General features: G+C 41.0%; 1 protein-coding gene across 1 annotated transcript in view; it reads left to right on the forward strand.

Annotated features, from left to right (window-relative positions):
* TTC33 (tetratricopeptide repeat domain 33) overlaps window positions 1-26,837 on the forward strand; it is a 39,403-nt gene extending 12,566 nt beyond the window's left edge. The window contains exons 3-5 of the mRNA XM_070935923.1: window positions 10,180-10,261; window positions 15,870-16,001; window positions 24,005-26,837. Coding sequence (XP_070792024.1) covers window positions 10,180-10,261; window positions 15,870-16,001; window positions 24,005-24,352 — 562 coding nt within the window. The 3' untranslated portion in view covers window positions 24,353-26,837. The remainder of the gene's footprint in view (window positions 1-10,179; window positions 10,262-15,869; window positions 16,002-24,004) is intronic.

Here is a 26,837-nt window from a genome sequence, read left to right on the forward strand (position 1 = left end):
TATCATCGCAGCATGTGAGCTCTTCCAAATAAAGCTGCCTTTTGCAATTGACTGATGGTGAACTTGTCAATTCCGATGGTGTTCAAGTGGTGCTCCAATTGTTTTGGGCAGGGTGGATTTGATTTAAATCGAGTTGATTTAAATTGTGATTTAAATCACTAGTAAAAAGGCTTGATTTAAATCAACTCGATTTAAATCATAAGTTTTAAAGAGCAACTGTCATCTCTGCTACTCTTTTGACCCACTGTTGACTCACCGATAGTCCCAGTGTTGCAGAATATACAGCCTCATGCTACATAACTAAGCTCCATTTCATGCTGAATAAACTAAATTATTTATGTATCTTAAATAGAAAACTATTTTACGATAGAGTTTTACCCCAAGTTTTTTATTAAAATAAATTCGATAAAAATCAAAAAAATCCGATTTAAATAAAAAAATCCGATTTAAATAAAAAAAATCTGATTTTTTTGATTTTTTTAAAAAAATCATTGATTTTTATCCAGCCTGGTTTTGGGATTTATTTACATCCTGACTTTATTTTGTACAACTCAAGACAAAAAATATCATGCTGTTGCCTTCTATTTTCCCAGCCACAACAATTTTATGAAACGGGTTGGGCTGTGTGACTGGCCTTAAAGGCACCGAGCTGGCTTTCATGCATAAGGCCGTACTAGAATTCATGGTTTTCAGATTTTTACTCTACCACTACACCAAATTTGCCTAAAAGTTTTTGTAATTAAGAACATTTATCTCTCTGAAAATTTGATTGTTAAGTAAATCAGCCATAAGTGAACAGGCCTTGGTTGATTCAGTTCTAATTGTTCAAAACTGAAGTTGTAATGAACTCATCATGTGGGAGATCCCCAAACCATTTCTCCAGTCCCAGAATAATAAAAAAGCATAAATGCAACTCTTGTGTCAAAGAAGCAACAGAATTATTTTGCAAAGTTACTGGTTTACATAGTGAGAAATGCACATAGTGAGGCAAGAAGACAAATCTTTTCAGGATTGAAGTATAAAATATTTATAAAGCACATAGCCGGATATGACAGTTTTGTATTACTGATCTTTGAAAAGTATCCCCCTACGCACTTTTTAAAGCTCTTGAAAATCGGACCGAGCTCTCTTTTCAGACAAAATTAAAATGAGCACATCTTATTGCATAGTAGCTGCACATTGACCTGATTAGCAAAAAGATATCCCAAAGATTCAGCCTGCAGGAAATGAGATACATAAGAACTTGTTTGGGATAAAATTGAAAGAAATGGATGTTGATGCTTACGGCAACCGGAGGATTTTCTATGCTGCAGACAAACTCATTGTCGGTGTATCTGCCAATATTGCAAATAAAGATGTTCAGCCTTCTATAGGCTTCCCTTATTGGTTGGTTATTTTATTTGAACTTGTTATGGTCACCTACCCTGGCAGGCTACATTGTGTGCTCAAACTATAGTATACCTTCCCCATCAATTTCCCCTAGATAAGCTTCAGTCATTCCTAGCAAGCATTTCTGCAAGATGGGGATGATGGGAATTACAGCAATAGCACTTAGACTTATATACAGCACTTTGCAGCCCTCTCTAAGCGGTTTACAGAATCAGCCTATTGCCCCCAACAACCTGAGTTCTCATTTTACCTTGGAAGGATAGAAAACTGAGACAACCTTGAGCCAGTGTGATTCGAACTGCCGAACTGCAGTCAGCCGGAATAGCCTGCAATACTGCACTCTAACCACTGCACCATGGTGCAGTAGAGTTCAAGAAACTGCCTTTCTGGAGGGAATTCCAGTCAGGTCTCCACAGGGCCCACCTTGTTCTTCCATCGTTGTGTGGGAGGAATTAGGGCCAAGGAAAGACATTTCCACAGAGTGCAGCTGGGTTTGAAACTCTACGTCAGTATCTTTTCAAACTTGGCAACTGTGAGATGTATGGACACAGTAGAAATCTTTTGAAGTTGTTTTCTGAAATCCTGGGTCTCCCGATACGTTGGACTGCTAATCCATTCATACCAGCATCACTATGCCATACGGAGTATTTGGTGGTGCATTCTCAACAGGTTTAGATGCATTGTGAGATTTCATGAGTGGTTTTATTTATTTTTCATTTTCCACTAAAATGGCTTTAATGAAAAGCTCTTTTCCTGAAAGGAAACAATTGTATGGTGTTTTTTTTTTTTTCTGGAAATGAAAATGGAGAAAGGAAGCAGCCTGTTGTTTCTGGAATATCTAGTCTATTACTGGTGGAGTTTTGAGGGAAGGAGATTTCAGAAGCCTCTAAACAGGAGGTTGGGGGTGGCCTGCATGCCATTTAAATGTTAAATGTTGTCTGTCTGGTTTTATTTTTATAAGTATCTTGGAAAGCTTTTTTTAGAAGGCTTCACATGGATGGATGGATAGATGGATGGATGGATGGATAGATAGATAGATAGATAGATAGATAGATAGATAGATAGATAGATAGATATATATAAAGACGGCTGGAAGGGCCTATTACATGTGCAAGGGCCAAATTGATTAATGGCATATAAAGGCAGAGATCTCTATACTGGTAGTTTAATACTCTGACGATGTCAGCAGATGGCTGACGAAAGCTTAGTAAAATAAAATTTTAATTCTTTTAAAATTTAAAATTTTAAGTTCCTGAGTTCGCAGTATGTCTGCTTCTTTCTTTACACACACACACACACACACACACACACACACACACACACACACACACACACATACGTTTTTGTAGATTTTCACGGGTAGAGGTATCCAAGTCTTGGCGTATTCGGGTCTTTTCCCGTGTAAGATTCCCGTGTAAGATCCCGTGTAAAATGCCAAGATACTCTCAATCTTACATGGGAAAAGACCCGAATACACCAAGACTTGCACACACATATATACATATACATATTGTTTTTATTTTGTTGTGTTCGTGGCATTTTTACTGTGCTGCTTTGTGAAATAGTGTGTCTGTGTGGTTTCTTCTAAAGTGTTTGAAATCCTAAATGCAATCTCCAAAGACATTTTTTTTCCTTCAATTTACACAAACATGTAAAAAAGAAAGATTGAGAATGCACATTTTTAACCTAAGGGAAAATGTTGCCTCCTTGTTGTTTTGCACTCGTTATCTCTTGGCAATACGGTGTTTTTTGAGTCAGATGGGCATGAAGCTGTCTGCAAGGAAGAAAGAACCATGTGAAACATTTGTGATAGGGTTTCTCTATTCTGCAAACTGTTTATCTGAGGAGGAAAAAGCCCTCAGTTGCCTTGGAGTAATAAAAGGACACCCAAATATATACCGTATCGTACATTTCATGGAAGTTTCTGCAAGTAACTTCCTGCAAGGAAGTTTCTTTGTAATTCAGGAAGATAATTTATGGCAGCTGAGAGACTGCTTCAAGATTTGTTATGGAAATGTTTCACTTTTGAAAAGTTTAAATATCAGTAGTAACGTAATTGGTAATCTGACCTATTTATTCATTTGTTCAATTTGTACGCTGCCTGTCTCAACAAGCGAGTCTGGACAGTGACAATCTTAACCTGAATTAAAAACAGTTCCCATTACAAATCTAAAAATGAAGACACCCAGCAGCTGAGGAAGATAATCACAATCAATATTTGCTAGCACAACCAGGTGGTGGCACCTTTCACACAGTCTGGGCTCCAGGCTGAGCCACACAATCAGGTTTTCAGGGCCTTACAGCTCGTCTCCAGATAGAGAAGGTTTCATAGCATAGAGCCAGAGGTCTTCAAACTTGGCAGCTTTAAGACTTGTGGACTTGTGGACTTCAATTCCCAGAATTCTCCAGCCATCTATCCTATGCTGGCTGGAGAATTCTGGGAATTGAAGTCCACAAGTCTTAAAGCTGCCAAATTTGAGGACCCCTGGCATAGAACATGTCCTTCCTTCCAAACCAGATAACCGGGAAAAATCAGTTCTTTGGATAGTTGATCTCAAGCCATGAAGGACTTTAAAGGTGACAACCGGCTTGAATTGCGCCCAGAAGTATAAATGCAGCTCACAGAGTAGTGTTGTTGCATGTGTTGAATAAGTGGCACCCTTTACTACCTGTGCAGCTGCATTTTGCACCTGTTGAAATGCAGGTAGTCCTCGATTTATGGCCACAATTGAGTCCAACATTTCGGTCGTTACATGAGAAACTTGTTAAGTGAGCTTTGCCCCATTTTACCACCGTGCCACAGCTGTTAAGTGAAGCAGTGCAGTTGATTAGTTAGTAATGTGTCTTCCCCACTGACTTTGCTGGTCAGAAGGTTGCAAAACGGGACCAGATGACCCCAGGACACTGTGATTGTCATAAATATGAACCAGTTGCCAAGCGTCTGAATTTTGATCACATGACCATGGGGATGCTGCAACTGTGCAAAACGATCATAAATCACTTTTTTCAGTGCCGTTGTAACTTTGAACGGTTACTAAATGAGCTGTGGTAAGTAGAGGACTACCTATACTCTTCAGGGGCAGCCCTATGTAGAGTGCATTACAGTGGTTCAAACAGTCTCCCCACTTACACCAGGTTAGACAGATCTAAAACAGCGCATAAGCATCAGCCGCACTCCCTTTTCCATCTCCCAACTGGGATGTGGGGAAGGAAGAAGGTACTCAAACTACGGCCTGCGGGCCGGATACAGCCCGCCATAGCCATTAATCTGGCTCGCGTGGGACCACGAGGCTGCCCTGCCCATATCACTTCACCTACCCGCCAGCTCCCACCTGCCTTCTGGAGGCTGAAGAAGCCAAAAACTGGCCCGTTTTTGGATGGCAGAATTATACTGGAGGCCGAGGAGGCCAAAAATGGATTGGTGGAGGCCTCGGGAGGCCAAAAATGGGACACGTTTGGTCTCTCTGGCCTCCATAGAGCGAGAGGGAAGAAGAGAGAGAGAGAGAGAGAAAGACACACACACAACACACACAACAACAGAAGTCCCTCACATGCGCGCACACACACACACACACACACACACACACACACACACACACACACAAGGCAGCCACATCCCTTCACTAACCTGTTTTCCACCCCCAGGAGCATAACAAATTAAAGTTTAATTTGTGTGTATTGTTTAATGGACGGCTATATTGGCCACGCCACGCCAGTCACATGACAGCCTAGCCACATCCACCCAGCCGGTCCAGGTCCCATGAATTGGCCCCCTGTTTAAAAGATTTGAGAACCCCTGTCATAAACCATACTAAAATCAACTCCAGCCCAAACTGAACAGAAGATTGCAGTCTGGAAATCCATTGCAAATGGCCTTAAGGGTCAGGAAGCCAGATCAAAAACCCCACTGCCAGGGCAAGATGGCAAGCCAAGTGCCTGTTGCGGCTGTTTTGGGATCCACAAGTTCCATGGTGACTTAAGGAAGGTAAGATGGCTACTGCTTTCCCCTGCCAGACATCAGGCCCAAACAAAGACAAGATGGCTACGCTCCTCTGAGCGTCTTGTCTAGGCTGCAGGTTGATGGTTGGTTCTCCCACAGGACCACCACCAGCCAGCTTAGACTCCCAGTGGGGCTTGATAGCAAAACTCAAATACATCGGCCCTCCAGACATTGAAGACTGGTGAGAATTAAATCACACTCCTGAGATGCTGAAGGAGAAGCTTACAATAAGAGCCGAGGTGGCGCAGTGGTTAGAATGCAGTACTGCAGGCTACTTCTGCTGACTGCTGGCTGAATGCATTTTGGCAGTTCAAATCTCACCAGGCTCAAGGTTGACTCAGCCTTCCATCCTTCCGAGGTGAGTAAAATGAGGACCCAAATTGCTGGGGGCAATATGCTGACTCTGTAAACCACTTAGAGAGGGCTGTAAAGCACTATTAAGCAGTATATAAGTCTAAGTGCTATTGCTATTGCTATAAGCTGTTTGACATTGTCACCGCCAGAAAGGAGATCTTCTGTGGCTTCGCCAACACCCAGCTCAGCTAGACTTTCATGTAATTTTACGTAGAAAATTAATTTTACATAGACATGTAAAATTCAAAAGACTGCAAATGGCCATTTTCCTAAGCCATATAATTTTACAGAAAATTTTTTAGATACAGTAGAAATGGACAATTTCTGTGTAAAATTACATGGCTTAGAAAATGGCCATTTGCAGTCTTTGAAATGGTGAGTGCAACTGGAGTTTTTATATGGGTGTGGATGTGTGCATGGAAAGACTCAAATCAAGAACAAAGCACAGGGCACATATCCAGTATGAATCTTAACAGTAGATACAGGTTGCAAGAAGGCAGACGGACACATTAACATGAAAGACAACCAGACCAGAACAACAAGAACAAATTAAACCATTACTCTTAATTGTCAAAGAGCAGATAATATAGAAACAGCAGGCTTTTTCTTTTTGGTGGAAGTAGCATAACTCTCTTCCTAGCAATTCTGACCTTTGTTCACACCCAGTACTTCTTTATCCATCCAGAAGTTTTAATGAACAAGTTGTTCACATTTAAAGTTTAAAAATTAACCTGGCTATTACAACCTTTTTTAGACATCTAATTTTCTAGACCTGTTTGCTAGTAAAAGTGATAATTGTATCTTATTCACAAAGAAATCTTGTTTTCCTGTTCTTTTTAATGTAAGGAAAAAGAGCAATTTGTATTCTTTCTATACCGTGCTCACAGGGGTGAAATCCAGCAGGTTCTGACAGGTTCTGGAGAACCGGTAGCGGAAATTTTGAGCAGTTCGGAGAACCGGCAAATACCACCCTCTGGCTGGCCTTCTGGCCGGCCCAAGAGTGGGGTGGGAATGGAGATTTTGCAATAATCTTTCCCCAGGAGTTGGGAGGGAATGGGGATTTTGCAGTATCCTTCCTCTGGAGTGGGGTGGGAATGGAGATTTTGCAGTATCCTTCCCCCAGGAGTGGGGTGGGAATGGAGTTTTTGCAATATCCTTTTTTTTTTTTAATTTGATTTATATGCCGCCCTTCTCCGGAGACTCAGGGCGGCTTACAATGCATTAAGCAATAGCCTTCATACTTTTGTATATTTATACAAAGTCAGCTTATTGCCCCCACAAACTGGGTCCTCATTTAACCTACCTTAGAAAGGATGGAAGGCTGAGTCAACCGTGAGCCTGGTAAGATTCGAACCTGCAGAAATTGCAGGCAGCTGTGTTAATAACAGGGTGCATTAAACCACTGTACTACCTTCCCCTGGAGTGGGGTGGAAATGAAGATTTTGCAGTATCCTTCCCCCAGGAGTGGGGTGGGAATGGAGTTTTTGCAGTATCCTTCCCCTGGAGTGGGGTGGGAATGGAGATTTTGCAGTACCCTTCCCCCAGGAGTGGAATGGGAATGGAGATTTTGCAGTATCCTTCCTCTGCCACGCCCACCAAGCCACACCCACAGAACCGGTAGTAAAAAAAATTTGGATTTCACAACTGTGTACTCATGCTGCTTTCTTACAAAACAGGTTCAAGGGTTTAAGCCTCGCTTCCCTTGATGTTACCAGCAAAGCGGCAATGTCAGTCCAGTCCATATGTAAGACAAGCAGTGTATTTCCATAAGGGTGATGATTATATAGCATCATAGTGTCAAACTCCTAACCACATAGATAGACTTTCTGTAGGAAGACTTGTTCCAATCTGCTTCCTTCAGGTTCCATAAATGGTTGCTTTCCATTTAAAGGACCGGCTGCTCAGCTTGATGAGTAATAGAGTCGAGGACTATTTGTTTTATATTAATCGTGACTAACACTTGCCTCAAATGACATCAGATAATCCAAGTGCCTAGCATCTGTTTTAAACTAAATGCCCTACCTTAATGTACATCACAGATCCTTCCCCCCCCCCCATCTGGGTGCTTTGCTGGAGCGCATACAAAATACCCAGATGAAAAATGTACAGGAGGACTGAGAACAAATTTATGATTTGTCAGCATTTCATGCAGCAATACAGTATGAACCAGAACTCCTCCTACATGTTCTGGCAGCCTGAACACCATGTCTGTGTGTTCACAGCTTGGGCTGGGCTGGGCTGGGCTGGGCTGGGCTGGGCTGGGCTGGGCTGGGCTGGCTCAGTAAGGAGAGCCAAGAAAGGAAATTGAAGAGGTTGCAAAAAGTGGGAAGTATTTTATAAAGTTTTCTCTTTGCACTGATTTATTTATTTATTTGTTTGTTTATTTATTTATTTATTTATTAGTTCGATTTATATGCTGTCCTTCTCCGGAGACTCAGGGCGTCTTACAATGCATTGAGGTCTTTGCTTCTGGATTTTAAGGATCTAGATCAGTTTACCTTCGTTTGGCACCTTCCATATTTGTGGGAGGGCAGCACCCATGCTGGATAAGAATTCTGGCAATTTCCAAGTCCAACTCAGTTTTGGATGACAACTGGGGAAAGCCGATGAGTTTCTAGTCCCGTGATGGTGAACCTATGGCACACATGCCACAGGTGGCACGCAGTGCCCTCTCTGTGGGCACACGAGCCGTCGCCCCAGTTCAGCACATGGTGTACGCCTCCCACCGGCCAGCTGGTCAGGTCTCTGCTGCGCATGCGTGGGGTGCGGTGGGTGTGGGGGGGGAGGGGCACATGGGGGGGGCACTTGTGCATGCATAGGTGGGGCACATGCAGGGGCTATGCATGTGTGGGGGGCGGGACATATGGACGGGGCCACACGCGCATTGCATTTTGGGGGTTCAAGCGTCCACACGCATTCGACCTTGCGCTTTGGGCACTCAGTCCGTAAAAGGTTAGCCATCACTGTTCTAGTCGGTTAGTGCTGTCCTCAGATCAACATGCAAAATAAATTCTTGCACTAATGTTTTTCCACTGATAATTTTTTAAAAAATGGCTCATTGAACAGTTCATATTTTGCACATGGAGAAATATGTTTTTCTCTCCAGGGAAGATTGTCCTCCTTTCTTTGTTTTGCTGACAGTATAAACTCCAGAAGGCTTAACTGTTACTTTAGTCCTGGGTTTTTTTCGGCCATCGAGCTTAATACTTTTATTACTTCTTTTTTTGTCCCTCAGATACTTTGAGTGAAACATGAAACATCATCTACATTTATTTATATTTTTTAAAAAGACTTAATGACTGTATGGTATTTCCCCTGGGTCCTATGCATTTGTATTTTTAAAAAATTACTGAGATCACATTTAGACATTTAACACAGCTCATGTAAGATAAGCAGATAGTTAAAACTAAAAAAGTTATATTGCTTATTAAAAATAAACTTAAAAAAAAACAGGAAACCCATTTCAAAAGATACTGATTATTATTGAAGTGTGTCATTACTCATTTTAGATGTTTCTTTTAAAATGATGTTCTCAGAATGTTAAGATGGTACTATAAATTGATTTGATTTACACTACTGCAGCAGAAAGTTGTGAGGAATGCTTTCAAAATTTTAAAGATATTGCAGTATTACAGAAGCATAAGTTTGTTGCCAAGTTTTAAAGAATGCTAAGTCATCAGTCTTCTGTTTAATGTTACAGCTTGAAGCTAGGGAATTTAGTTGAATTATTATTTTCCCGGACAACATATTTTCCCACGTGCAGATCCTACTAGCTCTTGTACCTTTTGGGTAGAGAATTCACAGTCTATAGTAAAGCTATTCATCTCACAGGATTCTTCTCTTTATGACAGATATTATACAGGTGCACACTTATAGATCTGAACATGTAATGTTTAGCTTCAGATTAACTGCATGTTAAAAATGAATATTTCTTTGTTAATTTTTTTTTCCAAGTTAGGAAAAACTAAACCTTTGGGATAAGCAAAAGTACAGCTCATATAATGGCTGTACATATACGTGATATAGACTGTACATCTAATATGCATCTAAGGCTTTAGATCCTCAGAGCATGCTGCAAAAATATCTGATTATATTTCAGTACTAGAGCAAGCGTTGGTTTAGATTTCTGTGATAAGAATGGGAATGCAGAAAAAAAGCACCTATTAATGAATTTATGCAAGAAATGTGTACTGTTTAGGACAGTGTTCCTCAATGTTAGTAACTTTTAAGATGTCTGGACTTCAATTCCCAGAATACTCTGACTAGGAGTTGAAGTCCAGGCATATTAAAATTGCCAAGGTTGAGAAGCATTGCTTTAGGAGATATCTCCGCAAATACATCACTGTTAAAAACATATTTGGCACAATGATCAAGGTGCCAACCTTTAAAATATTCATACATTTATTAAGAATAAATTACTTCTTAACAACTTGCAGGTACCAGGAAGCTCTTCACAAATGGGACGAAGCACTTCAGTTAACCCCTGAAGATGCCACTCTGTATGAGATGAAATCACAGGTAATACTTGGATCGTTTCTTTGCAATAGAATGCAATTTATCTTTTCCCCTAAAATCAGTAATAATCCCAGTCTGAAACAAAAATATATCCTTACTATTTTATATTGTTCTAAAGCTTTCCACTCTTGTGTTTCTTCTCCCCCATCTTCCAAGTGAATGTCCTAAAGATATTCAGCAGAGACAAATTTAGATTTTCTGCTAACTGTGTGCTTAAAAAGGCAAGCTGAAACTATTTACAGCTATGGATAGTTCACTCAAAACATATAGATACAGACTTAGAAGGTGTTATCTTACAGCTTTGTAAGGAAAAGCCTAGCTGTTGGATCATTAAATCCCAACCTACTGTCTTTTAAATGTATTGAATTTCATCTAATATAGCTATCTGCCCATGTAATTGCTCACAACGAATGGGAAATTCAAGTATTGTTGCTACAGTGGGAAACTCACCCAGAAAGTACCAACTGCAGAAGATCCAAATAATCATTTATTAGTTCCAAGCCAGCAGGTTACAACAAGTCACCACCCATTTGTATTCAAATGAGCCAAGAGCAAGAGCCACAAGGTTAAATTTATTTTATTTGAAATATTAATCAGAGACCCTACAGGCATGTGTATAAACTAGCATAAGACTCCCAAGTATGGAAAGAATTGCTTCCCAACCAATGAAGAAACAAGAAAACAAGGGGGAACATGAGTATCCTTCATGGCTTCAAATGAGTAAAGGCAAAGTCCTAGAAAAGAAGCATAGTATAACCTATAGAACCTATAGAAAGTACCTATAGTACCTATAACCTATAGAAAGTACCTGTCAGCGTCTCAGCACTGACATAGAAAAGGGAGGATGAAGCCTGAACTTTTGCCTGCTAAATCCCTTTGAAGATTCGGTCTCCTCGGAGATGAGGAGGGGGGAAACATTCCTGTGAACTGACGAAAAAGAGAGTGACTTGGAAGATAGCCAATGAGAAGCAGAGAATTGGGGATCAGAAAGGGAGGGATTGGGGGGCAAAGGTCAGTATTGACCGCGAAGAGTCAGGATCAGGTTGCTGTGCTCAAATAAAGAGAAAATTTCCTTAAGGATTGGCAGTCTGGAAGTTCATTTATTTTGAGATAGCATCGAAACCTGACAGTACCAAGTTGGGAGAAACTATTGCCAAAACATCTGGTCTTAGCTCAGTTCAGCCTTTTCTTCTTATCCATAGCATTGGATCCAGGTATGAATGAGCTGTGCACTGTTTCTAAAGGAAAACAGTGGGAAGATGATTTGCTTTGAGGCATCTTCCAAAGGTGCTTTTTCAAGAGGCAACTGGACTTTCTTCGTGTTTCCTTGAAGACGTTTCGCTTCTCATCCAAGAAGCTTCTGAAGAACTGGAGAATGAGATGAGAAGCGAAACATCTTCAAGGAAAAAGAAAGAAAGTCCTGAAAAAGCACCTTTGGGACAACCATGACCTGGATGACTGAGATTCTCCATAGACACTTTGAGGCATCTCTTCCCTGTACTTCACGAAAAAGTTCTTGATGGGACCCTTCAAAAGAGTAGATGTAGGAGGGTGAAACCAGCACTATACTGAATCACTGCTGCAGCTCAACCTCAGAAAATGGAAAATGTTCTTTTTCTGCCATATAGATAGTCCTCGATTTAGGACTTATGACCAGTTCTCATACAACCATTGCAGCATCCCCATCGTCATATGGTCAAAATTCAGGTGCTTGCCAGCTGGCATGTATTCATGACAGTTGCATTGTCCCAGGAGGGGGTCATGCAATTTGCAACCTTCCTAGCTGGCTTTTGATGAGCAAAGACAATAAGGGACACCAGATTTATTTAAAGGGCCCACGATTCACTTAAAAGTTGTGACAAAAAGTGGTCGTAAAATGGGGTGTGACTCACTGAACTGCTTAGCAATGGAAACATTGGGTTCAGTTGCGTTTGTAAGTTGAGGACTTAACTGTAAGAGATGTGCAACCCATACAATTTGTAGAAGAACTTTCAAGAACAAAAAGGAAATACAGGTAGTCCTTGATTTACAACCGCATTTGAGTCCCAGATTTCTGTTGTTAAGCGAGACACGTGTTAAGTGAGTTTTGCCCCATTTTAGGGTCTTTCTTGCCACAGTTGTTAAGTGAATCACTGCAGTTAGTGACCTGGTTGTTAAGTGAACTTGGCTTTCGCATTGACTTTGCTTGTGAGAAGGTTGCAAAAGGGGAGATCCCATGACCTTGGGACCCAGCAACGATCATAAACATGAACCAGTTGGCAGGCATCTGAATTTTGATCATGGGGATGCTGCAAAGGCCGTAACTGTGGAAAAAAAACTGTCATTAAGTCACATTTTTCAGTGCTATTGTAACTTTGAACAACTGTTCAACTAAACGAACTGTTGTAAGTCAAGGACTACCTGTATTTATATATCCATTTATAGCCTTCGGAATGCTGTAGCAGAAGAAAGGCGATTTGTGTTTGTTCCACGTTGTTGCTTTGGAACATCAAAAGCCAGTCTGCGTTTAAATTATGATGCTTATGGCTGCAATCCAAAGAGGCACATCGCACGTTCTACGTGACTGTTCTGTCTTTCTAACCACACCATGCCTGACTTGTGTGTAAAAATTTAAAAAAAAAAAAGGCTCTTGGATTCTCCCTGCTTTGATAAGTGCTCTATAAATGACTCATAGAAAAACTTTTAAGTTGTCCATAATCTTAGGGAGTTTTTAATAATGCATGTATATATTTGCATATCTCTGAGAAGAATTCTGCGATGGCTTTTTTCTTCATCCGAGGGCGGGCTCCAATGTTAATATAGTAGTACTTTAAAAGTCAAATAGTGAACTAAGCGAGTTGTCTCTCATTAGTGGGCAACCTTAAATCCACCAGCTGTTGTGTGAAAGATTAAAACGAAACGCTCTGTGTCAACAGTAGCATCTGTGTCATGGAGCAAACAACCTGCAACGAAAGGTGAAGGACCAGAGGAGGGTTTATTATTACAGATGCTGTCCGTAATTTCCATCGTGGGTACAATGCACAGGAGGGCAATTCGGATTTATTGTTCTGATTTGGAGGATATACAAACAAAGGACCTGAAGGAGCTTCCCACATCGCATTTTTACAACTAGCAGCATCCTGTAATTGTTCCCATTTGTTCCCATTTCCCAACATCACATGAGAAGAATTAATACACATTAATGACTCAGGAGAGATTAGATCTGCCAAGGCACATGCTTTGCAAGCCTCAAGCATTCCAAGCATATGTCCAGATTTTTCTACTTGATTGTTGGATGAGATGAGAACAAACAGAATTTGCATCTGATTCTTTTCTCTCTTTTTTTGGTCCTTTTAAAAAAAATAGAAATAAAAGATGCTGATTTCTGATGGATCGATATACTTTTGCGCCAGTTGAAAATGGATCAAGCCAGGTGCTAACACTCATAATTTGAAAGCTGAGCATATTATACAATTCAAAATTGATACACATTTGGAATCATTTAGCTTAGCTTTGTTGGCTATTTCCATGAAACCAAAAAATGATGTTTCTAGAGCCAGGCATGAAATGCCTAGAACAACCTTCCGGTTCTAGAATTGTTGTATTGTCTGTAATACTGTAACAAGTGACTGCACAATACTGATACATTTCTTGATGAAAAAATGTGCAAATTCAGAATTTAGATAGAAAGGAATTGCTATAGTTTTGCTTCATAAATTTTAAGACAGGGTTAAGTAGAATTGCACTTTCCAACCTAGGCATCTTCTAGTTGCATGGGTTTGTCAGCATTGACACTAGAGGGCAGGCAGTTCTCGGATTATGACGGCAATCGGGACCAGAATTTCCATCGTAAGCAATGCAGTCATAAAGTATGATGTCACATGACTTCATTTCTTAATGACAGCAATCCTGGCACTCGCTATTGTCATTGTTAACCAAGGATCATGGGACTTAAGCAAGGACTTCCTTACAACTTCCTGCCAGCTTGCAGTAAGCAAAATCCACGGGGAAGGCAGCACAAGGGCTCACAAGCAAATCAATGGGCAGATAAAAGTAGCTGTTGCAGAGTGGGAAGAGGGTATGTGAATGCATGGCACAACTTGAGCCTAGCAGGGGTGGCTTCTGGGTTTGCAGATAGACGTGCTTTAAATATTTTTAGATATGCACCAAAGACAAATTCCTTGTGTGTCCAATCACACTTGGCTAATAAAGAATTCTCTTCTCTTCTCTTCTCTTCTCTTCTCTTCTCTTCTCTTCTCTTCTCTTCTCTTCTCTTCTCTTCTCTTCTCTTCTCTTCTCTTCTCTTCTCTTCTCTTCTCTTCCCTTCCCTTCCCTTCCCTTCCCTTCCCTTCCCTTCCCTTCCCTTCCCTTCCCTTCCCTTCCCTTCCCTTCCCTTCCCTTTTCCCTTCCCTTTCCTTTTCCCTTCCCTTCCCTTCCCTTCCCTTCCCTTCCCTTCCCTTCCCTTCCCTTCCATTCCATTCCATTCCATTCCATTCCATTCCATTCCATTCCATTGTTTATGTGTAAAAAGCTCTGAGAGTGAATGCAATTTATCAGAGTGACTTGTGACCTTCCCTGCTGGTTTTTCTCTCTCTCTCTCCCTCTCTCCCTCTCTCTCTCTCTCTCTCTCTCTCTCTCTCTCTCTCTCTCTCTCTCTCTCTCTCTCTCTCACACACACACACACACACACACACACACACACACACACACGGCGCAAAGAGCCATAGTAGGATACATGCTTGGCATCACAAGACAAGATAGAAAGACCTGCACATGAATTAACAGAACAAGTGAAAGTATACAATAACATCAAGAGTAAACAAAATGGAAATGGGCTGGTCACATAGCAAGAAGTACTGATGGCAGGTGGACCAAGGCAGTCATAGAATGGATCCACTTAATAAAAAGGGTCCATGAAACAAGATGGATTGTGTATTGCGGCTCCAATTGGAAAAAAAAGAAAAAAATGCTCAGAACCGTATTGGTTGGGAACATGCGGAAAAGGCCTTTATCCAGCAGTCGATAGACAATGGCTAAAATGATGATGATATTTCACTCTTAATTGAGCTCACTTTTAAAAAGGTGAAGCATCAAGGAGCCGTGGTGTACAGTGGTTAGAACATAGTATTGCAGGCTGACTCTGCCCACAGCCTGGAGTTTGATCCTGACTGGCTCAAAGTTGACTCAGCCTTCCATCCTTCCAGGGTCGGTAAAATGAGAACCCAGATTGTTGGGGGCAATATGTGACATTTTAAACTGTTCTGAAGGTGCTATAAAGCACTATGGAGCACTATATATGTCTTAAGTGTTACTGCTATTACATAGATTTTAAAATTCAGATTTAAATTGACAGTTTTTGATTTTATGAATCTTAAAAATACTCTCAGGGTTCCCTGTAATTTTTCTCGCTATGTTTTCACCTAGAAGTGTAGGTCATTCTGTTATTAATCTCTCCAGTGTTATACAAGATATATTCTTCTGGTTGACCATTTTCTTTTTCATTTTTTAAAAAAAATTGTAACTCATCCAAAATTGTTGGGAAGCTTTGAAATTTGAATAAATAAAAGAAGAAAAACAATGTCTGAACCTAGTTTAAGTCTTTCTCTCCCCCCCACTCCCTCTTTCTATTTAGGTTTTGATGTCTCTGCATGAAATGTTTCCTGCAGTGCAGGCAGCAGAAATGGCTGTCCAGAGAGATCCCCATTCTTGGGAAGCATGGCAAACGCTGGGGCGGGCCCAACTTGGATTAGGAGAAATCACGTTGGTACGTATAAACACAGAATTTGGTAGTACTTTTGACAGCCATTTATACACCTGTTCAACAACCATTGCTTCAGGAAGTTACACAAATTGCTGTAAAGAGGAGAGAGTTAGAGGTAGTGGTGAAATCCAAATTTTTTTACTACTGGTTCTATGGGCGTGGCTTGATGGGCATGGCTTGGGCGTGGAAGGGGAAGGATAATGCAAAATCCCCATTCCCTCCCCACTCCTGGGGGAAGGTTATTGCAAAATCTCCATTCCCACCCCACTCTGGGGCCAGCCAGAGTGGGATGCCAGTTCTCCGAACTGCCGGTTCTCCGAACTGCTCAAAATTTCCACTATCGGTTCTCCAGAACCTGTCAGAACCTGCTGGATTTTACCCCTGGTCAGAGGTAATTAATTATTTCCTAGACACAATGATAACCATGGGCTTGTTCTAGATCTTCGTGGACCTGTTATACATAGGGTGGAATAGATTTGGTTTTTATCTTAAAACCAGGAGAATTGGGACCTGGAAGTGGAGTATATTGCCAGCTGTCCTATTGTAGTCAGACCAGTCTAGTATCTGGAGCTTTCTGTGCCACTGCAGAGAGGAAAGACTCATACTTGGTCCTCCCCAGGTACCTGATGTGACTAGCTCGTTTTCATAGGGCATTTATGATTTTCCCAATGGACTAGCAAGTAGTTTGGTTGAGTACCTGGTCAAATTCTGGAATGTAGGACCAAAAAGAGCATGTGAAAAGATTTCTCCTGAATAGCGTCCTGCTCCAGTGTGGTTTAAAGTTTCTAATCCTGGTTATAGGAAATGGGTTTCTAATCCTGGAAGAACGTTGGTTGGCCACTGTGATGTGATGTGATGACTAGACTAGACTAGAACAGAACAGAACAGAACAGTACAGAACCTTGGAGGTCTTCTAGTCCAGCCTCCTGCTCAAGCAAGAGAACCTTTTTCATTTCAGAGAAATTTGAAAAGTTAATTGTAGAATAAAACCACTGATATTCTGTCAGAACTGGAACCTAGTTGGACAGAGGTGCTGAGATGAAATCTTGCAATGTTATTTGGGATCTCTATTTGTTGACCTTCAGGAAGTGGACAGGTCTAATACTGAATTCTAGAGCAAGGATCCCCAACCTTTTGGACCTCAGGGACCACCAAGTTCATAATTTTAAATCCCACGGAATACTAATATGAATCCAGCACGCCGCTTGCTGAAGCACCTGAACTCCCAGTGATAGGATGGGGTCCTTTAGGCAGGACCTAAAGGGTCCCTCCTCTCTCTTTCTCTCTCTCTCTCTCTCCCCCCCTTCTCCCACTCTTTCTCTCTCATTCTTCTCTCTCTCTCTCTCTCTCTCCCCCTCTCTCTTTCTCACTCTCTCCCACTCTATAATCCTTTCTCTCATCTCTCTTTCCCCAGTCTCTCTCTCTCTCATTCTGATTCTCTCTCTTTCTGGTTCTCTCTTTCATTCTGTCTCTCTCTCTCTTTCATTCTCTGTCTCTTTCTCTCTCATTCTCTTTCATTCTGATTCTCATTCTCTCTCGCTGTCTCTCTCTTTCATTCTCTCTCTCATTCTCTTTCTCCCTCTCATCTCATGGGCCAGCCAGTATCTTGGGGCTGAGAAGAAGTCAAGCATCTCCCCGAGAGACCGAGGTGCACGGAGCACCAACAAGGGGCAGAAGAAACGGCTGCAAGATCCAGCAAGAGATGAAGCTTCGCTCCACGTCTAGAATATGGAGCGAATCTCCATCTCCCGCCCTTCCCTTTTCAGGCCAGGCGAGGAGTGCCTGGGAAGGGAGGGCGAGAGGTGGGGACAGCCACTGGTGGATTCAGCCGACAGGAAGCTACAGCAGGGGGAAGAAACAGCCCGGGATTCCCGCCACCTGTTGCTTCGGCCCGCCTGCACCGCCACCTCCCCTTGCACCATTACATCATTCTGGCTGGCGAGGGCTGTGCTGCAAAGTTACAAGTTGCACGAACCTCCATTTACAGTGGAGATTTACAGGCCCACCATGAGCTGCCTGACCAGTCCTATATTCCAGAGTTCTAGTCACGGGACTGCCCATTGGTCATCCCAGAGCAACACCTCCACCCGGGTGCGCCGCGAACCACCAGAATTTTCTCACGGACCACCAGTTGGTGACCACTGTTCTAGAACCTTCCTAAGTTCCAAATCAAGCATTTGTTGAGCAAGATCTACCTGTAGTTTCCAACTTCTGAAAAGTTATTTTATATACAGATCGTCGTCAACTTAATAATAGTTCATTTAGTGAACTCCTAGTTTGAAGTTACAATGGCACTGAAAAAAATGATTTATGTCTGTTTTTCACACTTACGACTGTTGCAGCATTGCATGCAATCATGTAATCAAAATTCAAACACTTGGCAACTGACTCATGTTTATGACAGTCTCAGTGTCCTGGGGTCATGCGATCACCTTTTGCGACCTTCTGATAAGCAAAGTCAATGGAGAAGCCAGATTTACTTACTAACCGGGTTACTAACTTAACAATTGCAGTGATTCGCTTAACAACTATGGCAAGAAAGGTCATAAAGTCGGGCAAAACTCACTCAACATCTGTCTCACTTAGCAAATTTTGGGCTCAGTTGTGGTCATACGTCGAGGACTGCCTCCATATTTTTATCAAACACAAAAACCTATGGAAGCTACAGTTAGTTGTTCCTTCTTGCATCTATAATGCGTGTGCAAGGGACTAGATAAATGTTGTGATAGCAATAGCACTTAGTCTTATATACCGTTTTACAGCCCTTTCTAAGCAGTTTACAGAGTCAACATATTGGCCCCCAATAGCTAAAACACCATTAGTTAAAGTTATCTCACTTTAGTTTTCAAGTCTTGTAAGATTTCCTGGAACTTTTTCTTAATCTAGCTTGATTGTGAAAGAGACTGTGCATGCAGAATTCCAGCTGGACTGCAACCCAATTATATTAGGAATTTGGTTGTAATCCTAGAATTTATTAACTTTGAATTCATCCCAAATGGTTGCTAATTTGCTCTTAATTTAACATTACGGTTTTCAAACTTCCTGCCTTCCGGAAATTGCTCCTATACCCACTTAATTTCTGGACCACCCAAAGCATCCATTCTGGAAGATCTGAATGTTGCAAAGGATTCTGCTTCATAGTTCAGTTATACAAGGAAACACATAAGACATGATTTTTCACTGACCATACAAGTATGCACCCTCTCACTCATGGTTAATCTGGCAAACATTCATGTGAGAAATGGAAAGGCAGATTTCTCAACGTTGCTCACGTTCATTTGTTACATGTTCTTTTCATATTCTTTTATGAAATGAAATTTTCATGAAAGTTTTTCTATTTGACTACCTAATGTGGAGAAATGATCAAGTGTTCACAAATATATCCCCAAGTTACCAATGCTTTCTGCTTTCTGCATTTGTACATTTAAATGTTCATTTTGACCAGAACAGAGAGGAAGTTTTAAACAAAGTTTTGGTTAAGCTTTTTTCAGTACAAAAATTTAATTTCATTATAAAAAGAGGCTTCTTGCATCTATTCCTAATTACTTATATTCTGAGTCACCTCTGAGTCACCCTGACAGTTTAATGACCATATATTGAATTACTTTGCTAGTATCCTTCACATGGTATTTCTAGTGGTTTTATTTTTTCCCCCGTAATTTCTCTACACTATTTTCCTCTGAATATTTTCTTCTGGTATCCTCATTTCTCTTGCTCTAGAAAAGTTTCCATTGCAACTTTTGTAAAACTTTCGTTTTGACTTCACATGGAAAACACCATGCCTTTTTCTGCTGCAGCCTTAAAATAGGAGATTTTCTTTGTATGAAATGAAGCAGTGGAGTATTTCAGTCACTCCCATGCTTTCAAGTAGGAATACTGGGGTCTTCATATATAGTCAGACATATAATCTTGGGTATGAAATCCAGTGTGAGTTGAATCTTTTAGTGGTTTTATAAAAAAATTATTTGAATTTTTGAATGTTAATTTTTGAAAATTATTTGAAGTTATTTGAATGTAAATAGTGTATTTGTGTTCCAATATGAAGTGAGAGATTGAGGGTATTTGTTTTCATTTATGAAAATTGCTGCCTTATTGCCTGTAACTAGTATTGCTGCATTAGTAAATCTACAGTGTATTTATATTTCGTAAGGATCTTTAGGTATCGATGTGACCTTTGAAGACAGGATTTTTGATAATGGTGATGAATTGAGGAAATGTGTTTAGCAACTATAGTTTAAAAGCTACAGTTTAAAAGCCTGGCCCAAAGGTTTCACGATCTACTCAATGAGGCATCTCCGCCACAAGAGAAATGTGTATGAAATACTACAGCCTAGATTTGCATTCATTTATTCATGCACTCATTCATTTAATTTGTATGGCTGCCCATCTCAAACAAGTGACTCTGGGCAGCAAGCAATCACAAAATGAATTAAAAACCAATTTACAATAACAATAAAGAATGTGTGTGTGTGTGTGTGTGTGTGTGTGTGTATGAACAAATACTATAATTCATAGATGTTAACCAGGAACCAGGGTTCACTCGAGACCCCAGACCCGGCACATAATCAGGTTTTTCAAGACCTTCCAAAAAGCCTGTAGCCCACGATGTGCTTAGATCTGGCCCGTGGGGCTGCCCTGCAAACAGCGAAGGACTGGCCCGGGGTGCCTCTGCCAGCAAAAACGTAGTTGGGAGGGCCGCGTTTTTGCTGGCAGAGGGTTGCAGGAGGGTATCCCAGCTGAAAACAGAGCTTGTGTGGGCTGTGTGTGCCCCCCTGAGCTCTGTTTTTGCTGGCAGAAGGTTGCAGGAGGTTGTCACACCCAAAAATGGAGCTCGGGAGCCAGTTTCACTGGCAGAGCACTCAGGCCACCATAGTGACGTGACGTCACCCCCGACACGAGTGACGTCAACCTGGCCACCCTCACCCCCAAGGTCAAACACAACCCTGATGCAGCCCTCAATGAAATTGAGTTTGACACCCCTGCTGTAGAGTTTGGCCATCCAAATATCTAAAAGGAGAATGTTCCAGAGAGCAGGCACTATCGCAGGAAAGGCACAGCTCCTAGTCCCCACCAGGTGATATTCCTTGGCTGATGGGACCTGGAACATGCCCATCCTGCCAGATTGGATTGCAAAGGGTTATAAATGACTGGGAGAAGGTATCTGAACCCAAGCTAGGAAGGTCTTTAAAGATGACTGCCAGTACCTTGAATTGCATCTGGCCATGAATGCAACTCATGAAGCTGTGGTATTAACCAATACCATTTCCAACCTTGCAGTTGCATTCTGCACCAGCTGAAGCTTCTGAATGCTCTTCAACAGTAATCCAGACAGGAGGATTTATGATCCTTTCAGCAGAAGGCCTACAAGAATCAGAACCATGTCAGGCTCTCTTTTTATATATATATATCCGGGGTATTTTTCATAGAATCTGTTTGTCTAGTTCAAGGGTCGGCAACCTTAAAAGAGCCACAAAGGTCCTAACCGGAAGCCCCCGTTCAATTCTGGAGCCGACCGGAAGTCCAGTTCCCACATCATAGTCTCCTCCTAGCATGGCGTCCTTTTTCCTCTGTTGACCGGAAGTCGGTTTCCCCACCATAGAGACGCCTCCTCGCACGGCATCCTTTTTCCTCTACCTGTCCTAACCGAAAGCCCTATCAATTGTGAAGCCGACCAGCAACAAGGAGCCGCAGCAGAGGGATGAAAGAGCCACATGTGGCTCCAGAGCCGCAGGTTGCTGACCCCTGGTCTAGTTAGTAGCAATCTTTAGGCTCAGCTGCTGTTTCTTTAATCTTCTTCACCCCTGAGCTTCTACCTGGGCTTCACTAGCCCAATCAGGCCTACCTCAAGGCTAGAATGTCCTCTTTTCTCTCTCAACCATCCATTTAGGTCAGAGAGATAGATCACAACAAGGAGTCCAAAGTTCTAGTAATATTTGAAGAACTACAGGCTTGCTATGCTGTGCTGTGTTAGCATTATACTCTAATAAATATAGAAAGATCAGCAAAATCAACATTGCAGTTAGCAGTGAGTTCACAAAGGTTTAGCAACATGTCCTGAAACCTGAGTTACACCGTCTTAAGTTCATAAGCACCTAGTTAAGCAACTTCTGTTATGATTTTGAATAGAACGTGTTGTTTAGACTGTCTATGTTCATGGGTCCATTGCTAATTTACCAGCATCAGCTAAATCACATTTATTGCATCATATTAGGCAGATGTTAATTCCTATGCAAAATGTGATCTGTTCAGGAAGAGTGGGGGATTTTGTTGGGCAGAAAGTTTTTGATAAATAACATATCCCTTGCAGTCAGACTTTGTTAGCCAGACTTAAATTGCAAGGTACTAAATAAGTTTTAACAACTGATGGTATCTGAGCCGTGGGAATCTGGTGATCAGATAACCCTGATATTAGGGAATTATGAGAATTGCCAAATTGCTGACAGAAAGAAAAATCAATAAAAACATAATGATGAAAACGCAAGGTAGCAGGAATAGGCAAAACGCAATTCTACTTCCAATGCCTGGATTAAAAGCTACCTTGTGATTGCTGCTCCATTTTCAGTTGAAATGGTTTAAGAAGTAACTGATGATAATGTTCAGCCAATGTTTAGCCAAAAACGTATTCTACAATTCTGTGTTTTTTTAATGATACTGAACAAGAAACTCTTGCTGATATTAATGTTTTCATAGTTCTATCAGATTGTGAAAGGCTAAAAGATTTCTCCAACTTTTTGATGAATAATATGAAGTCAAGCATACTTAAAATTCCAAAAATGAATAACGAGTGAGACTAAGATAAAGATTTTTCATAAACACCCTGGTTTCAGCAAATAACTGAGAGGCTATTTTTGATAACTACCTAGATGGTAAAGAGGACATAATGTTATATATCTGAAAATATTTGTTACATTTTATTGTGGAAGGAGAAATGTTCAAAATACTTCCTTTTCTTTCCACATTGTAAAGAAAATCTCAATAAGAATTGTATTTATAAAAAAAGAAAATGTCGTGCCAAGTGCTTACAACACACTAAATTAGAAAAAAAAAGGACTTTGGTAATCCATGAGTCCAATACACAAACCAAGCTGAGCTCACGAAAACCATTTTTCCCATTGTGCTATGGGAGAGCCTCAGTTAATTGAGTATATTTCATAAGTGTACTTTCTCATAAACTATAGTTTTGCTCATGAAAACCCACAAACATAGAGACGAAGCTGATAGCACTTTTTGGCCCATTGTTGTTAGTGTATATGAGAGTCAGATATAGTATATTCAGAATATAATATATTCAGCTGGGTCATTCCATGTCAAGTGGTCTGATTTCAGAAAAGTGCCCCGCTTGACCATCACGGATTTCGATGAAATTTTGTGTGAACGTGCACACATATCAATGAACATTGGTAAAGTGTTACATATGCCGATGCAATACTTGCGGAGATACAGGCATTTGTTTGACCCCATACCGCAGCCTTCTACAGTATGATTCTGAGGTTCCAGCAACTTTGAAACATATCTCTGGCAATATTTTGTTGAGAGAAACAAAACTTGGCCATCTTGTACAACTTTTTGTGCTCGCACACCCTGACACCTGCTTTGCTGGCTCATTTCTTCTGCAGCTTGCAAGGCTTTCCTGAAGGCCTCTGCAGGATCAATTCCATAGCTCAGTTATTGGGTGCAGAGGCCTTCAGGAAAAACTTGCCGGCTGCAGAAGAAGTTCCTGAAGGCCTCTGACAGCAAAAAGGAGGCTGGGAACGATGACACAAGTGAGGTTAATCAGTGGACAACTCCCACCACCCAAAAATAAGACCTGGTGCCTTTTTTAGTGGTAAAAAAATATATATAAGACAGGGTCTTATTTTCAGGGAAACATGGTATAAGTAGAATCCATATAATCCCATTAGATCTTAATACAGTCCCTTAATACGTCTCTTAACTCTTTCAAGGCATGATAGTATTGATGGGTTGGCAGATGCTAATGGCTGTATTTTCCTGCTTGTTTTTTTCAGGCTATTCGAAGTTTCCAGATTGCCTTGCACATCTATCCACTCAACACTGAATTGTGGAACGAAGATCTTTCCTGGGCAAAAAAATTACAGCAACAGAAAAAAGCAACCAAAACGGAGACAGGAACACAGGGGGCTGAGGCAAAAACTTTGGAGGAGCCAATCCCAGATTATGATTTTGAAAGCGATGAGATCTTGGCCGTGTGTGCTGCCATTGCTGAAAAAGAAAAAAGCAATTCGACCTCTAAAAGTGTAGTGATTGTATCAGCTTCGGGGACCGTTGAGACTGTAACTGAACAAGAGGAGTGTGCAACAGTCCCCGATGGTGCTGTGTTTATCAAAGCACGATAATCCACACAGTCCCTTCCTGTAACAGCCATAAATTTGAGGAGTGGCTGTTGCTAGTTGTTGTTTTACTTGCTTTCCCTTCTGTTGGAGCCCTATCTGAGCAGTGGAGATCCCCATTCCATCAAATTAAACTTCCGGAAGCCCAGGGGCGAAGTGTACTGTAGGACCAGAAGAGGCAGAATTTGGAAAACCGAACATCAGTAATGTCATTGCTGTTACCTGTTCCCAGATTGAATGCTACTTTGAACAACAAACACCTTTGCAAATGTGGTGCCTTCCTAATGCAACAGCCTACAAATCCCACAATCCACAGTTAGCATGGTTCATGGGGATGGTAGCTGAGGTTCATGGAAGATGATGTACAATCCTCCCAAAAGGCATCGCCATTGTAGAAACCTGGCGAGGGGTGCGGTGGCCTAGAGGTGGAGCTCTCGCCTCACAATCAGGAGGCCGTGAATTCGATCCTAGGTAGAGGCAGATATTTCTCTCTCTGGGCACACTGAGAATATATCTGCTGAATAAAACTCCACATTGGCGACAGGAAGGGCATCCGGCCAGTAAACACTCAGCTTCATTCAGTTACCCAGACTCCACCCTGCAAGGGATTATGGGGTCGTTAAGAGAGGATGATGATTGTAGAAACTTGGTGTTCAATATAGAAAGAAAACAGAACAGTGTGTGTGTCTGCCAATAGTGGCTTTGAAATAGGAACTGGAAGTGTTGGGTCTGTATATGTTTATACTGCCAAAAATTAGAAAACAGGAATGGCTTTGTAAGCTTGCTAGCAATTCACTAACATCTGTTCTTGCTGTGATAAAGCAAAGCAAGGGATGAGGCAAAATCTTCACATGCTTGTACAGTTGTGGTACGGAATGTGCTGAACATGTTTCAGTCCGTAGTCTTTTTGAGTCAAGGTCATTCTGTTATCTTAATATAGTGGCTCTCAGATGGTAGTTCTCAGATGCTGCTTTGAATGCAAGATACTCTCCTTGTTTTTTTTTTTCCAAATCCAGTTTTAAAATACTGGGTATTCATGCATTCGGAACAAAATACATGAGATGGCCTTTATGCTTCCCACTATCGACGGATTTTTGAAAAGGGATTATTTTCACAACGTTTAAGGTTCAGGTATTCCTTGTTTGTGAGGATAATTGGGATCAGTAACTCCATCGCTAAGCTACACAATCCATAGAGTGTGGTGGTATGTGACCACACCGATTTATGATGGCCGTTTCCGCTGTCCAATTGCTGCTGTCAGGTGCAGTTGTAGCGTAAGGTGTCATGTGATCAGAATTTGCGACCTTCTGCCAGCTTCTGCATAGACTTCGTTGGTGGAAATCACCAGTTAAGTTCATAAATGGTGATCATGTGACCTAGGGATGTTGTGACATAATTGCAAACTGGTCACCAGGTGCCTGAATTGCAATTATATGACTGGGGAGGGAGGGAGGGGGGCGCTGCAACAGCCACAATTACTAGAACCCCTTGTAAGCCCCCCCCCCCCCCCGCAAATTCAGCACTGTCATAATCGCAGTCACTGGACAAGTAGATATTAAATGAAGTATATCTGTATATTGTTGAGAAAATCTGTGGGCAATTGCATTTCGAGGGCTTAATCCCACTGCTTCAAAACAATTTTTTTTTAAAAAAAAAGCCCAGACTGATTAATCTTTAATCAAAGAAATAAAGATGAACTTCAGTGGAAGCAATTTCTAACAGCAATTTAAAATAATATAATTGAAATTGTGTCTATTTAAACACATCTATTGCAGGATAACGTTGCAATCAGATTTTAGAAACTCTCTTTAAAGGATTATTTCAGTCCTAAAATAAAACATAACATGCTGTAAAGAAACAGTCACAGATTTTTTAGCATTTTGCCCTTGTGATGGATATTCAACCTAAAATCCTGTGGATGGGCAGTATGAAAATGCTGTAGATAAATTAATATGTCTAAGCCATCACTCGAGATGAGAGAAATGCAAAGGGGTTTAAAAAAAAAACCCACAAAAACATTCTTTTTAGGGACAGTTTGTTCTCCTTCTTTAGAGTTTTGTTTAATCCATGTTTGATGCCTTTCTGGAATATTCAGTGGAGAGAAAAGTATGTGTATAATTATACTTCTTAGGGTAAATCTGGCAATTCCTGTCTAGTTCTTAAAGATAAATTCTATGCATAGCATTTTCTAGGTTTAATCCAGAAGCTTTGTTGGTGGCCTCAATAAACTTCTTAAAGCATTAGGCCAGCAGGAACAATTGGTACATTGTACAGAGTTTATTATAATCATTTGAAGCACTGTTTGAAGATAGTGAGTTTTTCTATCTTACTTTTATCCTCATCCAGGTTTAGATTGTATAAATGTAATTTTCATAAAATTTCCACACAAATCAAAAGTTGGACATAAATCGTTTAAGCCTTTGTCATGGAAGAAATTTGTCTCCCATTTATTCGACTGTTTTAACTGCCTATATATATATAATATATATAT

Source organism: Pituophis catenifer, unplaced genomic scaffold (genome assembly GCF_029215685.1).
Source record: "Pituophis catenifer annectens isolate HBS135680 unplaced genomic scaffold, rPitCat1.0.hap2 SCAF_2, whole genome shotgun sequence".
Classification (NCBI taxonomy): Eukaryota; Metazoa; Chordata; class Lepidosauria; order Squamata; family Colubridae; genus Pituophis; species Pituophis catenifer.